Here is a 27,661-nt window from a genome sequence, read left to right as displayed (position 1 = left end):
CTCAGGGAATGGCAGACTGGTAAAGCCAGATTTATAAACAGAGTTTATAATCACACAAGATGGTAAGCGCTACGAGGCCCAGGCCACCTTACTTGGTGAAGCTGTCTGCAGCTCTCTCAAGTGGAGGGGATGACCTTCTTGTCTATGTTCTCCCAGGCAGAGTTGGTCGTCACCTGCTCATCCGTGTTGCCCTCAGGTAAGCTTGATCACCCTTTTTTGATCATTCTTGTCTTCGTATCCCCGGCAGCTGGCACATCGTAGGTGCTTGGCGCACGTTTCAGAACCAGCTGGCGTTCTCAGGAATACTGAACTCAGAGCCTACCCATGTTCCCCCATGAGACTCATCTACACGGGATGAACACCAGGATTCATGCAGTAGAAATCACCTCCTGGAGTCCTCTTGTACATCTAGACTAAGTATTACTTCTCCAGGAAACTTTCTGAAACATTCATTTTATGCCTTGTTCCCCTACTGAATCTATAGTGGCTTCCCATAAAACAGGAACATAACTGGGATACCAAGTCACTGACGCCTCTCCTTCCAGCCGACAGTGGAAAGAGAAGAATGTTGCCCAGAATTGGCACAGAAGCCTCCTAGTTTGTTCCATTAATTAGATTCATTTAGGTTCCATTTTTGAGACACAAATGTTCCCTGGGAGAATGAAGCCTATGAGTCATTCAGACTTACAGTACAATATTTTAATCAAGTAATTTGAAATATGAATTAACCACTAAGTCCTTGGTAACTATAGCTTAAATATGCACATAACAAGGTAATCAGATGGTATGTTTTGAAAGAGGATCATTTGGCTGGTCCAAGTGCAGTGGTGTTTACAACTAATTGATCACAACCAGTGACAGATTCCTTTGTTCCTCCTCCGCTCCCACTGCTTCACTTGACTAGCCTTAAAAAAAAAAAAAATAAATAAAATAAAATAAATCAATTTTTGGATACAATGTAGTTGGAGGAAGACAGATTTCGTTTGGGTGTGGCTGTGTTAGGGTATAGCGCCAGGAGACACTGAACAATTACGATGGGGACTCTGAGAGGTGAGAGGCATGCAAAAATGCAAGTGGGGGGAGGGAGCAAGAGCAAAAGAGAATTTTTTTCTCTGTTTTTTTTTTGTTTGTTTGTTTAGGATTCTGATGTTATAACCTTCTTTACAAACCATTTGTAAATCCTTTGGAGTTGTCACAGCCTGGATGATATGGTCAAATTCAAACTTTCCTCTTCTTCCCCACTTGGCCTAGGTCCTCGCATGAGGTCAAAGGTTACTCTCACCCTAACTTGCCATACTTGCCTTTACTTCCACTTTCAGATTACTCCAGGAGTCCACTTGTTCAAGGCTTCTTGGGTGTGGCTCCAGGTGTAACATTAATTTAAAAAAAAAAAGGGATTATTCTGCTTACCAGGGGGTGGAATGTTACCTCTCTAAAACCTACTCCTCTCCCATTCACTTATTCAGTCAATGAATATTCATTGAGGACCCAGATGGAAGGGACCGTGTTGGGAGGAGGGGGCATGAGGACCAGTCAGCAGCAAGACGGTCTTGACATAAATCTTAGTACCATTATTTTGTTGAGACGGGGTCCATGTTGCCCAGGCTGGAGCATAGTGGCTACTCACAGGTGCGATCCAACTACTGATCAGCACGAGAGTTTTGACATGCTCCGTTTCCAACCTGGGCTGGTTCACCCCCCTTAGGCAACCTGGTGGTCGCCCGCCCTGGGGGGTCACCACGTTGATGGCGAACTTAGTGCGGACACCCCATGGGCACAGTGCACTGCAGCCCAGAACTCCAGCTACTCCCGAGTAGCTGGGACCACGGTGCGGCCGCCCCTCCTGGCTGGACCTTATTCTTAGGGTGCTTGGGTGCTTCTTCCTGCATTTAGCTTCCATTAATAGTTTGGACAACATTTTCTGAATAAATAAGCAAATCAACCACCTGACACAAAGTATGACAATGGCTTAGGATATTTGAAATCCAGTCTGCTCTGGAAAACGTACTTTAATATCTCCATTTTTGTACCATACTGCCGTCCTGTTTCAGCTATAAGGAGCTAAAGAGAGAAGTGCTTTTCTTCACCTGAACTATTGTTTTAAGATGAGACCAGCCAGACTAAGGTGGCAGAGGGACAGTGGGGCCGAGAGTGAGACAGTCACAGGGAGAGGGGACCCTCAGAGCCCCACCAGGACCTGACTTCTTCCCACACCAGTGATTCTGATGCAGAGCCCTATTCTGGTAAACCCGTGGTGAGTTTTGTTTTATTTTGAGCAGAGGTGACAGACACTACTACTGGATTTCAAAACTGAAGTGATATAAATAACTTGGGGCAGGGTTCAGAGAACCACTGTGAGAACCCCCACGACTAAAGTGTGGGCAAAGGCATCTATTAATGGAGGAGGAAATGGAAATCACTGAGCTTGAGGGAGAGGAAGTTTAGGACCAACCTCACGGGGACCTTTAGTGGATAAAAGGTCACAGAAGAGCTATAAACCAGTAAGAAAAAGACATTTCTACTCCATTTTAGAATCTCTATTTTTAAAAAAGAGGCAATAGAATTACTCATAATTTTATCAAAGTTGAGAAATCAGGGGTTCCTAAATACTATCTACTGGTTATGGCTTAAAGTAGGAAGGAAATTCTGCACTGAGAGCAGTAAAAGACTTTTAAAATACTCATAAAATGTACTTAATACCACCCAGCTGTGCACCTAAAGATGGTCAAAATGGTAAGTTTTAATGTTATGCATGTTATAGCCACACACAAAAATTACCCATAAAGGAAAGCTAGAACTAATACATTTTCAATTGCTAAATAATGTCACTTTTAGGAAAACCCATATTTCACAGCACCCAAAATATAATAACCCATCAGCTTTTCTAAGACTCTGGTTATTACCTTAGTTTTTCCTTAAAAGGAGAAATTGAAACTGTGAGAAGGTAGACTTCTGATGTGAAGTCAGATGCAGAATGATAAGCATATAAAGGATGATCCATATACATTCTTTCTTTTTTTTTTTTTTTTTTGAGACAGAGTCTCACTCTGTTGCCCGGGCTAGAGTGCCATGGCATCAGCCTAGCTCACAGCAACCTCAGACTCCTGGGCTCAAGCAATCCTACTGCCTCAGCCTCCTGAGTAGCTGGGACTACAGGCAAGCGCCACCATGCCCGGCTAATTTTTCTGTATATATTTTTAGCTGTCCATATAATTTCTTTCTATTTTTTTAGTAGAGGCGGGGTCTCGCTCTTGCTCAGGCTGGTCTCGAACTCCTGAGCTCAAACGATCTGCCCGCCTCGGCCTCCCAGAGTGCTAGGATTACAGGCGTGAGCCACCGCGCCCGGCCTACATTGTTTCTTGACTACCTCTGTGTAGAATTTTATACCAGGATACCAGGGAGGTTGGTCGGGCAGGACAATGTTTTCCATACCAGGCAAAACTGTCCATGAGAACTGAGTCTAGAAATATGAATTCCTGGGACTGCTTCATTCTCCAATTTTCCTCTTCTAGATCTTTCCTCCACTCCCAAATTTAGCTCTTGCAGCTTTATCCATGGAGCAATCAGTGGGCAACTAACTTGTAAATCACAGGGAGCTACACAGTTTCCTTTCTTTCAACAGTGTTGAAGAGGTAGAAGAAACACTGACTTCCCTGCCCGTGGTGAAAATAGAGGTCTATACAAGTTTCAGTCTTCTGGAAAATAATTTTAGGTTAAAACAACTCACAATAACTTTTGAGAAATGTGAAAGGAAATTTCAAAAGAAAATACATCTAAAATCCTTTAAAAATTAAAAAGACCTAAGAACTATATATAGTGCCTACCGTTTCCCTTCTGTAAGTCCTTTGAGTTATTTCCATGGGAATTATATCTGTGTATTGGCTATAAGGAAATGTGCATATGTTTTTAGGCTCCTGCTCTGGGCATTACAAGATGGGCCAATAGGTATTGATAAATCCGGTTGCTGCCTGGGTTCTGTGTTTAACCACAGACATTTCAGAGCTCAGTGAGTTCGGGACTCTTTTCAGGGCCAGCTGGTCACCCTCGATGCAAAGTGAGCCTGATCGTGCCTCCCCATCTGCTGCTACAGAGTTGCACTGCAGCAAATTAAAGAAAAAGGACTTTTCACTTTTGGGGGAATAAGGTTGAAAGACACCATTATGGCAATTTTAGAGTAATAAGGAGAATCTTATTTTAGCAAAAGGCATAGACTTTTGCGATTAAATTTAGAATTGAGAGAGGAAAAAATCAATTTGTTTTTCTTTATCTAAAGACCAGTTCAACGCTCAGAATAAAAGTGTTCAAAATTTGGGCCCAGGAAAGGCATTCCTGTATAAAGAATTCTACCCGGAAAAGCAGAGGCATGCCTCCTCCTCGGTTTGTCGCCATACACTCCACCCAGAAAACCACTGTGGGGTAGAAGATCAGCAATGGGGAGGAAACCAAGATCCAAGAGATTGAGGATTTAGCTGAGTGGATTTCCCCACTAAAGGAGAAAAATGTCTGAATTTGGAATTTAGTCCATTGTCTGTGATATGAAAAACAACTCATCCTAGAACGTAGGAAGACCTTGAACAATGCTACCTTGAAGTCCAGCTCCAGCCTCCTTTTGCAAACTGGTGAGTGCTTAAAAACCTATTCACTGCTGTGCAGTTTTTAAAATGTGATGTGGCCACGCACAGTGTTGCACACCTGTAGACCTAACTATTTGAGAGGCTCAAGCCCAGGAGTTCAAGGCTGCAGTGAGCTGTGATCACACCACTGGGCTCCCACCTGGGCAACAGAGTGAGACCCAGTCTCAAAAAAAAAAGAAAAAAAAAAAAAGTGATGTGGATATATATAAATGTATTTTTTTTAGCAAAAGATTTTTTACATCATGCCTCCCCCTTAAAAAGTATAGGCTCATTCAGCCTTAAAAAGGAAACTCTGACACATGCTACAAATGGGTGAACATTATTCTAAGTGAAACAAACCAGTCACAAGAGAAAAAGTATTGTGTGATTCCACTTATATGAGGTACCTAGAGTAGTCAAATTTATGGAGGAAGAAATTAGAATGATGGTTGCCAGGGGCTGGAGCAAGAGGAGAACGGGGAGTTATTGTTAATGGGTAACAGAGTTTGAGTTTTGGAAGATGAAAAAAGTTCTGGAGATTGGATAGTGGTGATGGTTACACAATAGTGTGAATGTACTTAATGTCACTGAATCATACACTTAAAAACTGTTAAAATAGGCCAGGCACAGTGGCTCATGCCTATAATCCTAGCACTTTGGGAGGCTGAGGAGGGAGGATTATTTGAGGCCAGGAGTTAAAGACCAGCCTGGGCAACATAGCAAGACCCTGTCTCTAAAAAAATTTAAAAATTAGCAGGGCATGGTGGTATGTGCCTGTAGTCCCAGCTTCTTGGGAGGCGGACACAGATGATCTCTTAAGCCCAGGAGTTTGAGATTGCAATGAGCTATGAACAGGCCACTGTCCTCTAGCCTGGGTGACAGAACGAGATCTTGTCTCAAAAAAAAGGTTAAAATGGTGGTAAATTTTATGTTAGGTATATTTACCACAATTTAAAACATTTTTAAAAAGCGTAGGCCCTTGTCTGATGACAGTTCCCATGCAAGCTCATTTCTAGACATTTTAACATAGTGATAATCTATGTCTGGTTCTCAAAACAAGGCAAGACTCATAAATTTGATTTAGCTTTTAGTAAATATCTTTTGAATTGCAACTGGGAACTTGACAGTGGCTTTCTTGCATTGCACCTGCAGTTTGCAAGCTGCCTGCAGCAGGTAGATATGCATAGCTTATTTTTATGATTGGCCTTGAGCAAGAGTTGATTAAACACTTGATAACGTAACTTCTTGGAAGACTTGGTTTAGATGTTGCCTTCTTCCTACTTTCCCACCCATTCTCCCTCCCTCATGAACACCACATAAAAAGTGACAGTTTGTAATTTTTTTCCCCTTCTTTTTCAAGTATTAGCTTCAGAGTTGAATGGGAACTTCATGCCTCTTCTGAATGTAAACAGGCCACGTTCCACTCTGGGAGCATCCTTCCTACCACTGCAACCCAGGCAATACCCTGCTAAAGAGATGGCATCTTATCCAGTCACAAAATCAGGTTCTAGGGTGCAAGTAGGACACTTCATTGTATCTTTCCCCTAACGTGGTTGCTTCTTTTGGGGCAGAGGAGTTGGGAAGCACACTAGGAAATAAAGCCTTCTGATCCCCAAGTTCCTCTTTCTTTTTCTGTGGTTTTCACTTCCCCTCCCATCAGAAATCCCCACTTAGTGGTCATGCTTTCTCCTCTTTCTTCCTTGTCATTCATTCGCCCATTCGCCTTTCATTTCTCCTGACACTTCCCCTGGGGTTTCTACTGCTACTTTCTCTGTCTTCACACCTTTTTATTTTATTTTTATTATTTAAAGACAGGGTCTTGCTGTGCTGCCCAGGCCAGGACTCAAACTCCTGGCCTCAAGCAGTCCTCCTGCCTCAGCCTCCCAAGTAGCTGGGATTACGGCACAGGCCCCGGCACCCAGCTGTCTTCACATACTGAGGTCCATTTCCCCGGAGGTGCTGGCAGGCTGTTCCTATACCAAGCGCAATGCTCTACTCTCAACATTACCTGCACATTTGCAGTTCACGTTGACGGTTCCCGGCCCTTTGTCGTACCACAGACTTTGGGCAAGGAAGTCAGCTCTGCCTTCTGGCTGCTTCCGTTTGTTCTTCACACCAGAATTCTCTGGCACACTGTGTTCAAAGTACCTCCTCTTCTTTCCCTGGAATTTCAGGCCCCCATTTCACTTCAGTGATGTCTCTTGGAAAAGCAGAAATGAGATGGAGCTTTATTGGGTAAGCTGCCTCTGAAGCCCAAAATCTCATCAGGGCCTTCAAAAACTCCTTCAAAAATCACTCAATGGCTTCCCTTTATCCACAAAGTCCAAAATCTGTGACACTTCCTGTAAAAGCCCTGCAGGATCTGTCTACTTCCCTCGTCCTCCCTACCTTTCTTGGGCATGGGACTCTGTCTGATCTTTCTGTCCTTTCAAGTCAGGTTTTTTTCACGGGAGACCTTCATAGATGCCGTCTCCACGAAGCTTTAGGTCTCAGTTTAAATGCCATTTTCTTCCCTGAACCGCATCCTCCAATCCCACTCCAGTCCAAAATGTCCTCAGGTAAACTCTCTGCTAGCACCCTGCGTCCCCATCAGGGCACTTACTACAAGTGCTATTTATAGCTTTTTGTTCAATGCTTCCAAACTAGGCCACAATCTTCATGAGAACTTGATCACCACTGTAACCTCCAGCACCTAGTAAGCGCCCCATAAATTTTCATCAAATGACAGAATGAATTAAAGTACCAATATTCACCCCACACTTCCTCAGATCGTCACTTCATAGAATCTGTGGCCTTTCTTGTGTTCTTCTGCCCTGTTCCAGGAGAAAATGTTACCTTTTTTAAATTTTACTTTTAACTAATAATAATTGTATATATTTATGGGGTAAAATGTGATGTTGTGTGAACACCTTACCTTATGACTCAGCGCTGATTATGCATCTGTTCCTCTGCAAGGCTGGTGAAGATGCCCGTGCACAGGTACTTTCTCCTGCACCCCCAGCATCCTCTGAAAATCTTTATTACAGCACTTGCTACTGTATACAACTACCATTTCCATTTCGGTTACTGCACCAAGACTGATCATCTTTAGGATGCAGACCTTGCCATTCATCTTTGTGAATGGTGTAAAGTAGGCAATTCATAAGTGACTGGAGATCTCTGATGTTCCTAGAATTTCTTTTGTAGAAAAAAAGTTTCAGCTTGCTTAATTTCCATAGTTCTCAGAAGTTACAAATATCCATTAGAACAAGGCAACCATTAGAGGTGAGGTTTCTTCGTAAGTTCTACGGTAATATATTAAATGCTGCTTACATTCAACTCTTCTTAAGAGCTAGCTTTGACGAGGGGGTGCAAAGAGAATTAACGTTCTGCCTAGTTCTGCTCTTTATCTTCTCTCTCTTAGAGAAACTAATTTAAAAGGAGAGGGTGAATAACTTGGGGGCTGAGTGTAAACCTGGACTAGATAGCAAAGAGTGCTTGGGAGCTGGGAGTTGCTTGTGTCCATAGACACGGGACATAGAAAAAGAAGAGACAGGAAAGACACACCTGATTCTTTTCCTGGTAATCACACAAAGCAGAAATGAGACAGAAAAACGCTTTCTTGAGATTTGTGACAGGAGGAATTTAAAACACGGCAGCTGATTGGTTTTTTGTTAGGACACCGACCTACAGATCACTTACATTTATATATTATATTTTCCTCTCTTTGAACAACCTTGTCTTAAACTCCATTTTGTTGATCTACGTAGCATCTACAGGACTCTACACACAGGAGATCCTTAATCTTAGCCTCTGAGCTGTTTAACTTTTAAGCTTGGATCCTAATAAGGGTTCTACTTGCTCGTTTCAGTACCAAGAACTGTGGTGGAACAGTTACCATACATGGGCAGAGAAGCCTCCCAGGAGGAAAAGGGAGAGGGAGGACACGGCTCAGCACGGCAGTTACGTAACCACAGGGGGAGTGCTACAAAAGCAAGACTCTCTCTGCTGTCCTTCAAAACATTAGATTCTAAAAATGTCTACAAGACACCTAACAAGCACATCTTACGTAGTTGCTGGAGTTAGTAGCTGAAATATAATTAGATGCAGAATATCAATTCAATCTGATGGGTTTATGTGGCTACTATTTTAAATAACTTTAGATACGTGGTGTCCTCAAGAAACAGTTACAGAAATACATGTGCAGTACGTTTCAGTAATGGCAGAAGAAATGTCATTTCCTTTTTCATTGACAATGAGTTATGAATGTTGACCTACAGACTGTCCCCAAACAAGATGCATTCCAATAGTTCATTTCTAAGTTAGCTGTTAGGAACTTGGAACATAGTTTCCCATAGAAACAATTTTAGATGTGGTGGTTTAGATTTCCAGATATGGCCAAAGAAGCCCATTTAGCCATAAGCAATTTTACTAAAGATAACCACCATGTATAACAATGCTTTTCTATAAGAAAATGTTTCCTGACTTCTCAGTTGGGATTTCTGTAACTCTTTTTCCCTTGCTCTTAGGAGTGGAGAATGCCCTGAATTCCACCGTGAAGAAGAGCAGAGGCTGGTTGGAAGGTGGTGGTGGGGTGGGCAGGGAAAAGTAGGCGCCTAGCAGCAACAATAGGGACTCCAAAGTGGGGGTGAGCTCTGGCATTGTCCGGGCCCTAGGGGCAGGGCACCTGTGGCAATAACCTCTGTCACTGTGTTTGCATTGAGAATTTAGTTCTTCCTGGTAAGAAATCCCTAAATATTCAGAATGATATAACTACCTTCTATTGAGCAGATACTCTGTAATAGCTAGAGCACAGTATTAATTGCTGTATCTACATAATTTTGCTTTAATTCTCCAAACAATCTCTGTATCTGTGAGGCCAATTGTTTTATCTGTGTTTAAGAAAGAAGACAGGGCCAGGCGCAGTGGCCCATCCCTGTAATCCTAGCACTCTGGGAGGCCAAGGCGGGTGGATCGTTTGAGCTCAGGAGTTCGAGACCAGCCTAAGCAAGAGCGAGACCCCGTCTCTACTAAAAAAAATAGAAAGAAATTAGCCAAACAACTAAAAATATAGAAAAAATTAGCTGGATATGGTGGCACATGCCTGTAGTCCCAGCTACTCGGGAGGCTGAGGCAGAAGGATGGCTTGAGCCCAGGAGTTTGAGGTTGCTGTGAGCTAGGCTGATGCCACAGCACTCTAGCCCAGGCAACAGAGACTCTGTCTCAAATAAATCAATAAATAAAATAAAGAGTACAGGTGTAGGTTGGGGAGGGCTCCTCTTCAGTGCTACCCTAATAGCTTGTGTGCACCACTCCCTGGCTTTCTTCATGGTTTATAATTGCCTGTGCATGTGTCTGCCTCATACACTTGATAGTGAGTTCTTTGAGGCAAGGACTAATTGACCTCATTTATCTTTGTATCAATATCTAATATAATGTTGGGCAAATAGAAGATAGTAAATGAATGTTTGAATGGTTTAATCGAGAAAAAAGGTTTGTTGAATGAATGTGAATAACAAGTATAAGGAATGACTTGAACAACTTAGCTGATCCCTAGGTGTCAGAATGTAAGAAGGAATGGTATTTATTCTATCTGGTGACATAGTTTGATAAAACACTGTAGTGATGTGTTAAGAAAGATCAGGCACCAACCCGGGCAACAAAGCAAGACCCCGTCTCTACAAACTACAGAAAAATTAATTAGGTGTGGTGGCGCATGCCTGTAGTCCCAGCTACAGGCCCAAGCAGGAGGATCACTTGAGCCTAGGAGTTCAAAGCTGTAATGAGCTATGATCATACCACGGCACTCCAGCCTGGGTGACAGAGTGAGGCCCTGTCTCTAAAACAAAACAAAACAAAACAAAACAACAAAAATGAAAAGATCAGGCAGTAGAGGAGGAGAGAATGGTGAAGATATTGGGGGAGGGGAGGAAGAGAAAAATGAAGCAAGTTCTCAGCGGAGGGAGTTGAGCCATGGGCAATAGTGGAGAGGTTGGCCTGAACAGGAAGTAAGGGCATGAAAATAACTGTATGTAGAGAGATAGATTAGCAAATTGAGATCATGTCTGAAGTGCTCAAATTATTATTAGTTTTTAATAGAGAAAATTGAGGAAAGCATGGTTGAGTGCAGAGGCCTGAGTGGCAAATGTTTGAAATAGTTGTAGTGATTGAGAGGAAAACTGAGTGAAAAGTAACAGCTGCCTTATAGCCCTTCTGGAATAAGGCCAATTATAACTTAAATAAAAGCGTTGATAAGCAATACTCAGAGTCCACTGGAGGCTAGAGATTATGAGGTTGTAATTCTTTTTTTTTAAATTTCAGAATATTATGGGGGTACAAATGTTTAGGTTACATGAATTATTTTTGTATCATTTGAGTCAAAGTTATAAGTGTGTCCATCACCCCGATAGTGTGTACTGTACCCGTTAGGTGTGAATTTACCCATCCCCTCGTCCCCACTCCAACCTGCCTGATTTCCATTGAATTTTACTACCATATGTCCACATGAGTGTTGATCATTTAGTTCCAATTTAATAGTGCGTACCTATGGTGTTTGTTTTCCCATTCTTGCCATACTTCACTAAGGAGACTGGTCTCTAGTTCCACCCAGGTTGTTACAAAAGATATTGATTCACCATTTTTTTAATGGCTAATTAATACTCCATGGTATACATACGACACATTTTATTAATCCACTCATGTATTGATGGGCACTTGGGTTGTTTCTACATATTTGTGATTGTGAATTTTGCTGCTATAAACATTCGAGTGCATGTGTCTTTTTTATAAAATGTTTTTTTTTTCCTTTGGGTAAATACCCAGTAGTGGGACTACTGGATTGAATGGTAGGTCTACTTTTAGTTCTTTGAGGTATCTCCATACTACTTTCCACAGAGGCTGAACTAGTTTGCAGTTCCACAAAGGGTGTGTAAGTGTTCCTTTCTCTCTGCATCCACACCAGCATCTGTTCTTTTGGGACTTTTTGATAAAATCCATTCTCACTGTAGTTAGGTGATATCTCATTGTGGTTTCGATTTGCATTTCCCCAATGATTAGATATGTTGAGCATTTTTTCATGTTTACTAGCCATTAATCTATCTTCTTTTGAAAAGCCCTGCTCATGTCTTTTGCCCACTTTTTAATGGGGTTGTTTGATGTATTCTTGCTGATTTGCTTGAGTTCTTTGTAGATTCTGGTTATTAGCCCTTTATCAGATATATAGCATGCAAATATTTTCTCCCTTTCTGTAGGTTATCTGTTCTCACTACTGATTGTTTCCTTGGCTGTGCAGAAGATTTTTAATTTAATCAGGTCCCATTTATCTTTTTTGTTGCTGTGATTGCCTTTGGGGTCTTTTTCATAAATTCTTTGCCTAGGCTGACATCTAGAAAAGTTTGATTTGTTCTTTTGCTTAAGGTTGCTTTGGCTATTCAGGGTCTTTTCTAGTTCCATATGAAGTACAGAATTATTTTTTCTAGGTCTGCAAAAAATGATGTTGGTATTTTAATGGGGATTACATTGAATCTGTAAATAACTTTGGGTAGTAGAGACATTTTAACAATGTGGATCTGCTGATCCATTTTTTCCATTTGTTTACATCCTCTGCAATTTCCTTCCTCAGTGTTTTGTAGTTCTCCCTGTAGAGGTCTTTCACCTCCTTAGTCCCCAGCTATTGCGATGCTGTTGTTTATCATTTTGTTTAGATCAGGTAGGGTTTACTTTACAAATATGGGTGCACCTGTGTTATGTGAATAAATATTTAGAATTGTTATGTCTTCCTCTTGAATTGTTCTCTTCACCATTATATAATGACCATCTTTGTCTATATATACTTTTGCTGATTTGAAGTCTATGTTATCTGATATGAGAATGGCTACACCAGCTTTCTTTTGTTTTCCATTTGCACGGAATATCGTTTTCCATTCCTTCACCTTGAGTCTGAATGAGTCCTTGTGGGTTAGATGTTTTTCCGGGAAACAGCAGACACTTGGCTTGTGTTTTATTATCCATTCAGACAGCCTATGTCTCTTGAGTGGGGAGTTGAAGCCATTCACATTTATTGAAAGAATTGATAAGTGGGGTGGGTTTCTGTTCATCCCATTGAGTTGAAACTTTATTGCTTTGTTTTACCTCTTGAGCTACTGTGGTATCTGGGCTCTGATCTTTAGCTTTTAGGTGATTTTACACCGTGGGTGTCTACTGTGCTGATCCGTGTATAATACCGTTCTGAGTACTTCCTGCAGGGCAGGTCTGGTCTTGATAAATTCCCTCAGTGTTTGTTTGTCTGACAAAGTCTTTATTTCTCCTAAGAAACTTAGTTTTGCAGTACACAAAATTCTAGGCTGGCCATTATTCTGTTTGAGAAGACTGAGAATGAGACCCCAATCCCTTCTGGCTTGTAAGGTCTCAGTTGAGAAGTCTCCAGTTAGTCTCTGATGAGTTTTCCTTTCTTAGTTACCTGCTGCTTTTGCCTTATGGCTTGTAGCAGTGCCTCTTTTGTGTTAACTTTGGCCAGTCTGATGAGTCTTATGTTGTGGTGATTGCCTCTCCGTGATGAATCTCCCAGCGGTCCTTTGAGCTTCTTGTACCTGTGTATCTAGATTTCTAGCAAGGCCAGGGAAACTTTCCCCCATTATTCCCTCAAATAAGTTTTCCAACCCTTGTGTATTTTCTTCTTTGCCCTTAGGGATGCCTATGATTCTTATGTTAGACCACTTTACATAGTCTCATATTTCATACAGGTTTTATTCATTCCTCTTGTTTCTCAGATTTTTCTCTTTGACTGACTTGTTTAACTCAAAGGTGTTGTCTTCAAGCTCTGAGATTCTTTCTTCTCCCTGATCTAAACTATTCTTAAGGTTTTCCACTGTGTTTTGCACTCCTTTGAATGAATTTTTCATTTTCAGAAGTTCTGTTTGATTTTTTTAATAATTTGCTTTACTTAGTAAATTTTCCATTCATTTCCTGCATTGTTTGTGTGGTTTCTTTGTGTTGGGTTTCTATTTTCTCTTGTATTTCATTGAGCTTCCTTATGATCCACATTCAGAATTCTTCATCTGTCATTTAAATCTTTTTGTTTTGGTTGGCATTCATTGGTACGGAGTTTTTGTTTTCTTTTGATTGTGTCCTTTCACTCTGATTTTTTGTTTCCAGAGTTCTTTCACTGATTCCTTCTCATCTGGCCTCTTGGTCAAGACCTGGAGGAGCTAGGCCTGGCTTATGGGCCTGCCTCCAGGTCCCTGATGATCAATCCCTGAGTATGCCAGAGAGAGGAGTGCTGGTCCTGAGGTGCCTATGGAGTGTTCTAGCAGGTTTGGTGTACCTCTAAGGTTACCTCTGACTTGCTGTCTTCACCTCTTCCCAACAATGTGTAGTGAGTTAAGTCCCTGAGCTTACTTACTCTGGTGATGGTGGATGGTACTTGTGTGAATCAGCCATACCCTGTTTGCTTGAGTTGGAAGATGCTATGATGGGCTATGTTATTGTTCTCCCTGACGTTGGTTGATGCTTGTGTGATAGAGCCAGCTGCCGAGATGTTCTTCTGTGTCCATGGTAGACTCTGGTCCCCCAAGAGGTGTACTTTGAGGTTGTAATTCTTTTATATTATAATACCATGTGAGGTGCTTTGGGCCTACAGAGAAAAACAAATCAATATGCCCTCATGGAGCTTTTGTCTAGTAGGAAGAAGGTCATCTGACCCTTCAAAATATACTTAGGTCCAACATTATCACCTTACTCCTAAAACAATCTTATTATAATACCATTAACATTACAATTTAATATGGTTGTCACTGCTTCTAAATATTCTGTTAAAATATGAGAAAAGTTAAACAATCTCTTAGACACTTTCAATTATGGTTATGCAAAATAATTTTGATATCTGGGCATTTTATTCCCTGAAGCTGTGGTACATCAAATGCTGACACTCTTCCAAAAAAGAAGTTATTTTTCTGGATCCATTAAGGGAAGTGTTGTTATAAAAAGTGGCGGGGTTTTGGGGGGGGGGGGGGGTTTGTTTTTTTTTCTTTTTTTTGAGATGGAGTCTTGCTCTGTCACCTGGGCTAGAGTGCAGCGGGGTCAGCCTAGCTCACTGCAGCCTCACACTCCTGGGCTCAGGTGATCCTTCTTTCTCAGCCTCCTGAGTAGCTGGGACTACAGGCGTGTGCCACCATGCCCAGCTAATTTTTTCTATTTTCAATAGAGACAGGGTCTCGCTCTTGCTCAGGCTGGTCTTGATCTCCTGACCTCAAGCAATCCTCCCGCCTTGGCCTCTCAGAGTGCTAAGATTACACGGGTGAGCCACCACACCCAGCAAAAGTGTGCTTTTATCTGTTAAAACAAATAGACCTTTTCAATCCCTACAGGTACAAACTTATTTTATTAGGGTACTTAAAGGTAAAACATTTGTTCCAGTTGACCTAAGGATCAAATCAAATCTAAGCAAGTTAAATTCAGTCAGGTGTGGGTTTCCAGAGCTCACATAACACAGGAAACACATGCAATCAAAAAGTACGTTTGCTTAAACACAGTAACAACCACAACTGGACAGAAAAAAATTTACACATCTGTTCAATTTAAATGAGTTAAAAGTTCCCATAGTTACTTTTCAAAATGTTATGAGAAACATGATGCCTTCCAAGTTCAGGCTTACAAAATAACTCACCCTTTCTGCATGATATCTAGTCTCCAAATTGGTAAGGTATATTTTAGAGAGGTTTTTTAGAAACTATTTGGGATTCAACTTTTGAAAGCCAATCTTTAACCTAAAGACACATGGATATTAATTACAAATTTTCTTTTTCATTAATAAATTCCAACTAAAAGGCAGTATTTTTTATAAATCTGTTTTTGATAATAGATTCCCAGCTCATATTATACAAATCTTTTTAATAAAAAATTAGAGTTCATTTCTGAAAATGCATGGAAAAAGCAATTTAAAAAGTCCTCAAAGCCATTACCCTTCCTCTCCTTTTCTGTAAAACTCAGCTCTGCCTTATATTCTCACATTCCTTTTAGAAGATAAATTGTTCATTAATAGGGACTTCTTTTTGTCAAGGAATTCATCCTGAGAACTCCCACAAATGTTCAAACAGATATAAGTATTCTTTGAAATATTGTCTGAAATAACATGAAACTGCAACAAACCAAATGTCCCTCAATCAATCTTGGTTAAATATAGTATATCTTTACGAGGAAATACCATCTAGCAAGTAAAACAAATGAGGTAAATCTATGACTGACTGGTGAAGATGTCTAATAATGGTTTTAAATGAAAGACAAAACATTGTTGACCAATATGTGTAGAATGACCTAATTTTTGTTTTTGTTCCTGTTGTAAAATTATAGTTGAGGGGGTCAATCTGAACCTGTTCTGGTTTGGGGCTGCCTGATTAAAAAATAAATAAAATAAAATTATACTTGAATATCTTTAGAGACTAAATAGTCTCAATGTTACATCAATTGTTTCAGAACATATGAAATGAGGGAAAACTTTCAAATATTTTTTTATGAAGCAAGTATAACATTGATACCCAAATGTGTAAGGAAAGCACTAAAGAGAAAATTATGAATACTGATGCAAAAATTCTCCAAATATTGCCAAATAGACTCCAACACAACGTTAAGAAAATAATTCATCAGTACCAAGGAAGTCTTATGCCAGGAGTGTATGGATGGTTGAGCATTGGGAAATATATTAATATCCCTTATCTTATAAATAGATTTAAGGAGAAAGATAATATGATTATCTCCGTAGATGCAGAAAAAGTCTTTTGACAAATTCAACATTCCTTATAAAAACACTTGAGAAAATAGGATTAGATGAATATTTTCTTAACATTATATATTATAAAAGCCAGCATTTCATTTAATGCAGAAATACTAAAGGCATTCCTATTAATGCTGAAAACAAGGCAAGGATGCTTTCTGTCCTTACTACAGTTGTATAAGTGGTTTTAGTCAATGTAACTGGATAAGAGAATATAATCAGAAGGGTAAGAATTGGCAAAGAATTAAAAGTATGCATATTTAGGCCGGGTACAGTGGCTCACACCTGTAATCCTAGCACTCTGGGAGGTTGAGGTGGGAGGATTGCTTGAGCTCAGGAGTTTGAGACAGCCTGAGCAAGAGGGAGACCCGTCTCTACTAAAAATAGAAAAAAACATTAGCTAGACAACTAAAAAATAGAAAAAATTAGCTGGGCCTGGTGGTACATGCCTGTAGTCCCAGCTACTTGGGAGGCTGAGACAGGAGGATCGCTTGAGCCCAGGGGTTTGAGGTTGCTGTGAGCTGGGCTGACATCACTGCACTCTAGCCCAGGTGACAGAGGGAGACTGTATTTTAAAAAAACAGTATGTCTATTTGAAGATGATATGGTAGTGTACCTGGAAAACTTCAGAAAATTATAAAGCAAACAAAAAAGAATTTAGCCAGATAGCAGAATATAAAATTAACATGCATAATCAGCCCAGGTATGGTGACTCACACCTGTAATCCCAGCACTTTGGGAGGCCAAGGTGGGAAGATAGCTTGAGCCCAGGAGTTTGAGACCAGCCTGGGCAATATAGCAAGACCCTGTTTCAACAAAAAATTTAAAAAAGTAGCCAGGTGTGATGATTCGTCCCTGTAGTTCCAGCTACTCAGGAGGCTGAGGCAGAAGGAACTCTTGAGCCAGGGAGTGCGAGGTTGCAGGAGCTATGATAGTGCCACTGAACTCTAGCCTAGGAGACGGAGCAAGACTCCTATTTCTAAAAAATAAAAAAATTAGTATGCAAAATTAAAAGCCTTCAGAGACATAAATGAGGCCAGCTAGAAGGTATAATAAAATGGAAAAGAAAATCCCATGTAGAATGGCAACAATAAAGATAAAATATTTGAGAATATACTTAAGAAATGTGAAAAACCTATGTAAAGATAATGACAAAACCACTGGGAAAACACAAAAGTATACTTGAGCAAATGGAAAGGAATCCCTTGTTCTTGGATAGGCTGTTTTTTCATAATCAAGATATCAGTTCTCCCTAAATTAATCTAAAAATTTGATACATCTCAATAAAAAATAGCACCAAGATTTTTTTTTCATCTAGAATTAGAAAAGTTGAAACTAAAGTTTGAGCTCAAGTCAATCTGTCAACTTGGAACAAAACTGTGACTTAAAGAAGAAAGCTGTGTGCTGGCATTCCTCAAACAAATGAATTCAGTACTTCATAATCCTATAGAGCTAGTCCTACTTCCTCTAGCTGATTTGCAGCCACGTGAAATGAGGATTTAGGGTTGTTAAATCATTATCTCCCAAAGAAGATGAAAATCCCAATTTGCATGTGACGTTTACAGTCTGAATAGGTTTGCAACTAATTTAAATTAAAAATAAAATACAGTTTGGGCAAAATAAAATACATCTTGGGGGTTCATATCTAGCCTACAGGCTGTCAGTTTTTGACTCTTCAGGGTTGACAAACTTTTTCTATAAAGGGTCAGATAGTAACTATTTTAGGATTTATAGGCTACATGCAATCTCTGTCCTATATTCCTGTTATTTTTACATCATTAAAAAAATAAATAGTAAAAAATAGGCCTTGGATTTTGCCCTCAGGGTAGTAGTTTACTAATCTTGGTTAATAGAAACCAGTAACCTTGAGAGTCAACAATGAGTTCTTTGGAAGAAGACAGCCACATTGTCTGACTTCAATCTCTCACAAATAATTTTTTTAAAAAAATCAAACTGGGATAAGTATAATATATAAATTCACTGCAGTGGGTCATTTCATCATTGCATTTTCTTCCTGGCATACAAACAACATCCAGGAAACATATCCTGAAAGGGAGTTTATGCATAATTTTGAGACATCATTCCACCATCTGTCACATTTTAATTGCTCTTACAATGGATATCATATTAGTTGAAAAATGTTTTCTAGATATTTTATTCCAATCATGTTCTCAAAAAACAGTATTACATTTACGATTTAGACTTTTCTGCTCAAGAATTATTACATATTAGGTTGGTGCTTGCTTCTGGGTTGCCAGCTGTACTCATTTCCTTTTCTAATCCCTTAAAGAGAATCATATTTGATAATGTTAAGGATAATAGCATCTCTTTCTGAGATAGGCCAAGAACTTTCCAATCCCATTAGACTAATGATGTGGCAAATATCAGAGGAAGTCATACCCAATTCTTCCTTACGGAGTGCTTTGGTCCTGGCGTAACCTCAGAAAGACATTTCAGTGATTTGAGCTGGCCCTGGACAATTGTGAAATCTTCCAGGAGATTGTAAAATTCTTTAGAATCCCTTAAAACTAGGACAGATATTATTTGTGAGATTTAAAAAATAACTATGTGTGAAGGAGGTTGATACATTGGATATCAGCTCTTAAATATCTTTTTAAGCTTCACCATGCATTGAAAAGATACTAGGATTATCAATTATAGCACGACTTACTGAATCAGATTGGGCCCTGGATAACTTGTAATGTGATTCTAGTCTCCCCAAGTTGTACTAAATCTCCAGGTCAATAAAACCAACCCAAGACTAAGGATTATCTGGAGCTTGGCTAGACCAGTGCCCCCGGGCCTTTTTCTTTCTTTTTTGGGATGAGGTCTCACTATGTTGCCTAGGCTGGCCTTGAGCTCCTGAGTTCAAAGATCCTCCCTCCTCAGCCTTGAGTAGCTGGGACTGCAGCACGAACTACTGAGACGGGCTTCTTAATCAGTGTCTCTGATTTCAGGCAAGAGCAAACGCAAAAGCAGCTCTTAAAGACTGACAGCAGTGATGTGCAGGAGCAGGTAAGTCGACTGTTTAACAGGGAGCCAGTGGTTAAACAGCCATCATTAAGATCAAGTTACAGAAACTATGGTGAAATATATATTAAAGACATAGGTACTAAATACTGAAAACTCTTCATTCCTTAATTATTTTACTACATTTTACTGTGCTCTTGAGATTACTATCTATTGTATCTGCATGGGAGAAATGCTACATCACGGTGCACCACTGAGCATCTTTTCCCTTCTGGCACTGTCATCACATTGGCAGCCTGAAACTGGCCGTGCTGGGAGTATCACACCACACACATAGGCAAAGTCTATAAATCAGCCCCCCCTCCGACAGTTATTAAACATTCACCAGCACATAATGGCTAAGGAAGGGGCCAGAACCTCTGGTTACCTCATGGGCAGACCCCACCTCACTCATTCTGTGCCAGCCCTTCAAAGATGTAAGTTAAAAAAATTTGCCTATTTATTAAATAGCATCTTTTAAGGATCATTAGAGATAGCTTCTTTTTTGAACATACATACCTTCTTTCTAAACAAGTAAGTATCTCTTCTAATAAATAGCCAAGTGGGTCTGAGAAATTTTATAATTCCCATGATTAGTGTTTTAGGGAAAAGTTTATGGTGGGTTATTTTTATTTTTTGTCCTTTGTCTTTTACATCAAATACTTTCTCTGTTAGAAGAGCTGTTGCCCTAAGGCAACATGAATTAGTCTCGAAAACAAAGATGGACCAGTTTGCTCCCACCCATCTCCAGGAAGTGATTAAGTAGGCCCAGAGCAACCTCCTGTGATACAAAGGCCAGATTCACTAAGGAAGGGTTTGGATGCCATCTGGGTCACTTCAGACATATGGAGTATTTCACACAAGTTACTTAAAAGAATACCAAAATTGGACGGTGTCAAAAAATTAAGGTATATGTACAAAGGGCATCACAAACATTAATTTTGATTTTTTCTTTAAATTTGTTTTGGCGTACCTGCAAATGCTCTAAGTGGCCAAACTGAACTAGAAAAAGATATACCTCTCTTTAGATAGTTGAAAAATAATCCCAGAATTCTATATAGTTGATGTGTGCTATACAAACATAACTACAAATATGTGCCATGTAACAACATTTGGTCAACAGACTGGATATATTACAGTGGTCCCATAAGATTATAATGGAACAGAAAAATTCCTATCGCTTTGTGACATCATAGCCATGGTAACCCTGTATCACTACGTGTTCCGTGTTCATGCTGATGCTGGTGTGAACTTACTACACTGCCAGACATATAAAAGTATGCACATACAATTATGTACCATACATAATACTTGATAATAAATGACTGTTACTGTTTTATGTATTCAACATACTATACTTTTATCATTATTTTAGAGTGTACTCCTTATTAAAAAAATGTTAACTGTAAAACAGCCTCAGGCAGGTCCTTCAGGAGGTATTCCAGAAGAAGGCGTTGTTGCCATAGGAGATGACAGCTCCAAGTGTGCTATTGCCCCTGAAGACCTTCCAGTGGGACAAGGTGTGGAGGTGGAAGACAGTGACATGGATGATCCCGACCCTGTGTAGGCCTAGGCTAATGTGTGTGTTTCTGAGTTTTTAATGAAAAAGTTTAAAAACTAAAAAGAAATAAAAAAATTTTAAAACAGAAAAAGGCTTATAGGATATAAAAAATACTTTTGTACAATTGTACATGTGTTTGTATTTTAAGCAAAGTGTTATTACAAGAATCAAAAATTAAAAAATTTAAAAGTTTGTAAAGTAAAAAGGTTACGGTAAGCTAAGGTTAATTTATTATTGAAGAAAAAATTGTAAAATAAATTTAGTATAGCCTACATATAGTGTTAATAAAGTCTGAAATAGCGTACAGGAATGCCCTAGGCTTTCACACTCACTCACAGATTCGCCCAGAGCAACTTCCAGTTCTGCAAGCTCCATTCATGGTAAGTGCCCTACACAGGTGTATTTTTAATCTTTCATACCATATTTTTACTGTACCTTCTGTATGTTTAGATACACAAATCCTTACCATTGTGTTCCAATTGCTTACAGTATTCAGTGCAGTAACATGCTGTACAGGTTTGTAGCCTAGAAGCAATAGGCTAGACCATATAATCTAGGTGGGCAGTAGCCTATACCACCTAAGTTTGTGTAAGTGCACTCCATGATGTTTGCACAATGACAAAATTGCTGAACGATGCATTTCTCAGAATGTATCCCCATTGATAAGTGACCCATCACTATATATCATATTAAAGGGCCATATGCTTGTTCTTTCTAGTAGAAAGTTATCAAAAACTCAAAAAAAAGTAGTTTCATATCTGAGGAATTACTACTTAACTGTAAATTTGAGGAACACAAACTTTTTGTATTTTTTTTTTTTTTTTTTTTGGTAAGAAATTTGCAAGGATGATGCAGTATACTGAGTATCAATCACAACTGGGAAATAGTAAGCAGCCGTTAGGGTTTTAAAGATTATTTCCACGCATTTAGGTGTAGAGGGGTGGGTGCATGCATGTGTGTGCGTGTGCGTGTGCGTGTGTGAGACATTTTTGATCTTTTTTTTTTTTTTTTGACACAGAGTCTCACTCTGTTGCCTGGGCTAGAGTGAGTGCCGTGGCGTCAGCCTAGCTCACAGCAACCTCAAACTCCTGGGCTTCAGCGATCCTACTGCCTCAGCCTCCCGAGTAGCTGGGACTACAGGCATGCGCCACCATGCCTGGTTATATATATTTTTAGTTGGCCAGATAATCTGTTTCTATTTTTAGTAGAGACGGTCTCGCTCTTGCTCAGGCTGGTCTCGAACTCCTGACCTCGAGCGATCCGCCCACCTCGGCCTCCCAGAGTGCTAGGATTACAGGCCTGAGCCACCGCGCCTGGCCTGATCTTTTGTAATGTAGAATAACACTTGTAGCCGGACTTGACTGAGGTGTGTGGAGTGCTTTACTGTGCTACGCTGATGGGCACAGTGGGAATACAGCTATCATCCTGCTTTTGACCTACCAAAAAGGGTGAAGAACATCAGAATTTTATACTTTATTTAAAATTAATAAAATGAAAAACAGTTACAAGCAAAGGACAATTCAGTACATCTAGGTGGATATTATTTATAAATTTACATATTCACAAGCTCATAGATCCATCCTTCACCACCATCAAGCATTTCAGTCTATGTAGTCAAAGTCTTCTGGAATTCCAAAATTTTTATCAATTTTATTTTCTTCAAGTCCAAATTTTCTTTTGGCCCAAGATTTTATTGCAAATATATTATCTATAGAGAAAATTGAGAATACTTTTGAGAACTAAAAACACAATCATAAAACAGTTCAAGTATAATTATCTTCCTTGTTCTATACTTTCTTCTATTAGCTCTCAGAAGTATCAAAATAGTTTTCTGTATTTTCAATTGTAATGGCAACTAATTATAGAAAAAATATTATATTTAAAAACTATTTTGAACAAGTTGACATCATATTTAAAAATTCAGTAAGTTGACTGCTGCTAAAGAATACCTGACTTAGAATAATATTGAATACAAAGTCAGGGACAGGTTAATGGTATCTTTTCTGCATTTCCACGGCAGGGGCCAGGACTGTTACCTCTGGAATTAGAGTGGCTTCTGTTCCCAAAGGGAACACATTTTCTCCAGACCCTTCTTCCTTTCCCACAGAGAGTAATGGCTTCCAGACAATCAGGCCTGTGTGAGGGAGAGGGGTGGGGAGGAGGAAAGGGCGTCTCCCCTCTTAAGACTAAGATAGGAACAGAAGTGTCCTCAATATCCCCTAGGGGGAATTTAAAATGCATTTTCCCACTGAAAAAGTGTTATATCTACTTAAGGGAATTTATCCCAAGGAAATAAAACAAATTGTGTACAAAGATTTTTGGTCAAGGATCTTCACATAGTGCAGTAATAGAAAAAAATAAAAGCAATCCGAATGTCACTCATCAGGAAAGGTGCCCATGCACAGGCAGCGGGGATGCAGGACACCACCAATGTGCCACCAGGGGCTGCACTCGGCGGGGTTGGAATGACAGGGTTTTTTCCTTAATTTCACATATTTCTTTCTTTTTGTTTTTTTCTAAGACAGAATCTTACATTGTCACCCCAAGTAGAGTGCAGGGGCATCATCATTGCTTACAGCAACCTCAAACTCCTGGGCACAAGCCATCCTACTGCCTCAGCCTTCCGAGTAGCTGGGATTACCGGTGAGTGCCACAATGCCCAGCTAATTTTTCTATTTTTAGTAGAGACGGGGTCTTTCTCTTGCTCAGGCTGGTCTCCAACTCCTAAACTCAAGTGATCCTCCCGCCTGAGCCTCCCAGAGTGCTAGGATTACAGGCATGAGTCACTACGCCCGGCTTCACTATTTCTTTAATGTACATATACAACCTTCATAATGAAAATGTTTTATAAACACAGAAAAATAATGGTATAAAGTTTTCTGGTATGTCAGAGTATTCTGTAAAATGTTAAGCACTATATCAGTACTGATAATGAAGGAAAGGGTTAAAATAGGTTCTTTTGGAGTGGTATGGGCTGAATCATCACACCTCCCAAATTCATATGTTGAAGTCTTAACTCCCACTACCTCATAATGTGACCATATTGAAGACAGGATCTTTAAAGAGGTGATCAAGTTAAAATGATGCCTTTAGGATGGACCCAAATCCAATCTGATTGGTGTCTTTATAAGAAAATGAAATTTGGACACACTGCTTGAGACACAGAGGAAAGACAGTGAGAAGATACAGGGAAAAGGCAGACATCTTGAAACCAAGGAGACAGAAGGCTTCAGAAGAAACCAAACCTACAAACACCTTGATCTTGAACTTTCAGCTTCCAGAATGGTGAGAAAATAAATTTCTGTTGTATAAGCCACCCTGTCTGTAGTATTTTGCTCATCCCCAGCACATTCACACATGGAGTTTGATCACTTTTTAAAGCGTTGTTTCTATGGAAGTTTAATTCCAAGTATCAAATAATGATAAATAAATTTCTAAAATGAAGTTTATTTCTAAGGTGAATACCACAGCATCAAATAGAGCAGTGTTAACATGTTCTCATTTCTTTCAGTTAAAGTGTTATAGAATGTCAACAGATATTAAAATGATCTTTACTCTTTGTAACAATCAAAAATGAATCTTCACTTTTCATAGTAAAGTAAGAGAGAATATTTAATTAATAGCATGCGGTACTCCAGGATAATCTGTTAGTTTTACCAGTGTCTGCACAACTAGTTCATTTTTTTTTTTTTTGGAGACAGGGTCTCACTCTGTTGCCTGGGCATGAGGGCAATGGAGTCATCTTCATAGCTCACTGCAACCTCAAACTCCTGAGCTCAGGCGATCCTCCTGCCTCAGCCTCTCTAGCAGCTGTGACTGCAGGTACATGCCACCATGCCCAGCTAATTTTTCTATTTTTCCTAGAGACAGGGTGTCACTATATTCCTCAGGCTGGTCTTGAACCCCTGACCTCAAGCAATCCTCCTGCTTCAGCCTCCAAAAATGTTAGAATTATAGGCGTGAGCCACTATGCCCAGCATACGTGGTGGCTAGATACAGTTTAAGAAGTTTTTTAAGTAAAAAGAAAGCAAACCTTAACTAATAGCTATATGATAACTTTTAGTTGTATGTTTTACTGATATTTTCTTTTTGTTTGTTGTGAAGACAAGGAGATTTTCTGAGGTATAATTTACTTTATCTCTTATCTCCATCTTTTCATAACACATGTTTATGTTGGAAGGAGTAAGTTGTAACTTCAAATGGAAATATGGTTCTTAACAGCTGTTTCTGCTGTTCTAAAAATATCTCCCTTCCACATGATTTTTAAAGTTCCAGGTTCTTTCACAGCTAATAACATGGGGGAGGGGGGAGTTGTTCCAACTGTTTTTCTAATCATAATTTTGGAAGATTATGATCAACTGGAAAACATAAAAGGATTTTTTAAGAGAAAAGGAAAAGAGTAGCATTTACCTATGTGTCTAACATTGTGCTGAAGGGCTTACAAGCTGTCTTAGTTAATTCTCCCAAAATGTGAGATAGATATTATTTATCCACGTTGAACAGATGAGGAAGCAGGTTCAGAGAAGTTCAAGAGGTCATAGAGGAAATTAGGAGCACAGCTTGGATTCCTTTCAAAGTCAAGTTGCTTCCACCACATACACATGCTGCCTGTTCCTACTGTTTGCTGTGCTGCTGTTTTGAGAACTACTGGGGGGAAATCACCTTGGACTTTTGTCTTATTTTTCACCTAAAAATCTACTTGCTTCTGTTTTAGGACTCAATTTTATATTTCTCAAATCCATACAGTATCACTGTATTTATTATTTATTTATATTTTGTGGGACATATATTTAATTATTCTCTTTCCTTTAATGTTAGTTTGCTGTTTTTACCCTCCTCTGTTCTTATCACTAAAGCATTATATTACTTAGGAAATAACTTTGTAATAAATAAGGTTGCAATTTTACAAAAAATTTTACAAAAAACTAAAGGCCAGTTATATTGATTTTATCAATCTACTTGATTCTAAAAAAGACTAGGAAAAAAATGATTCATTTAAATGATTAAACTTTTTGTGAAAAACACAGAGGCCTGGACAGGGAGTCAGGGAAACCTGGCTCCAATCTCCCTTCTTCCAGTGACTAATCATCTTTGACTAAATGTAGTTACTTGAAGCTTTTTACATCTCTGTGTCAACTTAACCTTATCCATATTCTCCCACAGAAACATAATAAGGATATGTAAATCCATGTGAAGGTATTATTATAGATTCTTACCGGGGTGGAAAAATTCAATTACCATTGTTTTGTAATTAAGTATTGGAAAAATATCAGTGTCATTTTCTAACAGGTTTTAACAACAATAATATTTGTATATAATTCACAGCATCACTATTCATTAACTTTCTCCTAAACCTTAAGACACACAAGATAATGCCTTATTAATTCCCGTTTCTATGGAATATCTCTGGTATAGATCAGAAGGTACATCCTTGGACAAATGGATTTCTGAGGCATTTACATGCAAGCAGGCTTGCAGAGAAGACATTATCATGTAGTGAGTGAGGGCTCAGACTCTGGAATCAGAAATGCTGGATTCTAATCCTGTTCTGCTGCCTAGCACATGTGTGGCCTTGGACTCCTGAGAGCCTTAGCTTTAGCTTCATCTTTTAAATTAGGGGTAATAATCATATTATTATCCTCAAATATCATATCATTAATTCCTCACAAGAGTATTATGGAGATCAAATGAGAATGCACCGTAGACACTAATTACAAAATAATTGGCACATAGTCGGCCCTCAACAAATGTTAACTATTATTGTTATTAGCAAGAAGATAAATCTTTAGAATTTCATGAAATTCTTAAAGGTGTATCTTACATTAATACATAAGAGTTAAGTGATTAGCCCAAGTGACTTATCTTGGGAAAAGTTGCACAACAGTTAATAGAAGCAATCATTGGTTTTACAAAAATATTTTATACTTTACAAAATGACTCATAATAAGATTATAAAAAAAACCTTACCTGAAACAACTGAAATGATTTAATGTATAAAAACTTGAGTAATGAATATATTTTCAGAAATGCCCTTTCTTTTTTTTTTGAATAAAGCTAGCACAAAGGCATATGAATTGTACATTATAGTAGGCGTGGAAGAAGTTTAACTATAGTTTACCAGTGTTGTTATAATACATACCAGTCCATCTATTAGCAGCTTCTTTGGCTACTTTATTTGCTTGACCTGAAAAAAAAATTATATATGTAAAACTTACACATTTATATATAAAACTTTATATATTTACATATATAAACTTATCTTCAGCTATGTACAGATTTATATCTTTTTCATATGAACAAAATTTTAATAAAATTTATATATATAAGATGGCTATGAAAAAAAGTTCAAATAGTGACATAACATTGTATCTTATGAACCTGCTCAAATTCCCAAGGAAATTTTAGATAGGTACAGCTACATTAGTCATTAATAGAAAGTCAATATAAACAATTTCCCTTTCCTAAATGTTCATCATCATTGTACTTGCTCCTTTAAAGACAACATAGAAGTTTAAATGAGATGTGTTTCTCAAACAACTTACCATAACAAAATACGATAAAACAACTTAAATTTAATGGTAAGAATTTTACTGCATACTATTAAACTATAATAAGCCTGACCTCAAAAAAATTTTGTGGTAAGAAAGTAGCCTCACAGGAAGAAATATTTACTTTTTAAGTTAATATTAATCAAAGGACAGGGTCTCACTCTCTCGCTCAGGCTAGAGTACA

At 39.0% G+C, this 27,661-nt stretch overlaps 1 protein-coding gene and 1 long non-coding RNA gene across 3 annotated transcripts in view; both read right to left on the bottom strand.

Moving 5' to 3' along the window:
• Positions 1-747: 747 nt before the first annotated feature.
• Positions 748-7,620, bottom strand: LOC123637686. Of its 2 annotated transcripts, XR_006735023.1 has the most exons (4): positions 7,528-7,620; positions 7,367-7,426; positions 6,622-6,813; positions 748-905 (listed from the first exon to the last, which is right to left on the bottom strand). It is a non-coding gene; the product is annotated as an uncharacterized LOC123637686 (long non-coding RNA). The 2 variants fall into 2 exon arrangements; XR_006735024.1 differs by lacking the exon at positions 748-905 and having other exon boundaries at positions 6,791-6,813; positions 7,357-7,426.
• Positions 7,621-22,387: 14,767 nt separating this feature from the next.
• MND1 (meiotic nuclear divisions 1) overlaps positions 22,388-27,661 on the bottom strand; it is a 52,006-nt gene continuing 46,732 nt past the window's right edge. The window contains exons 7-8 of the mRNA XM_045552136.1: positions 27,069-27,113; positions 22,388-22,637 (exon numbers count right to left, since the gene is read on the bottom strand). Coding sequence (XP_045408092.1) covers positions 22,531-22,637; positions 27,069-27,113 — 152 coding nt within the window. The 3' untranslated portion in view covers positions 22,388-22,530. The remainder of the gene's footprint in view (positions 22,638-27,068; positions 27,114-27,661) is intronic.

This window comes from Lemur catta, chromosome 5, assembly GCF_020740605.2.
Source record: "Lemur catta isolate mLemCat1 chromosome 5, mLemCat1.pri, whole genome shotgun sequence".
Classification (NCBI taxonomy): Eukaryota; Metazoa; Chordata; class Mammalia; order Primates; family Lemuridae; genus Lemur; species Lemur catta.
This window is presented reverse-complemented; position numbering and strand designations above follow the sequence as displayed.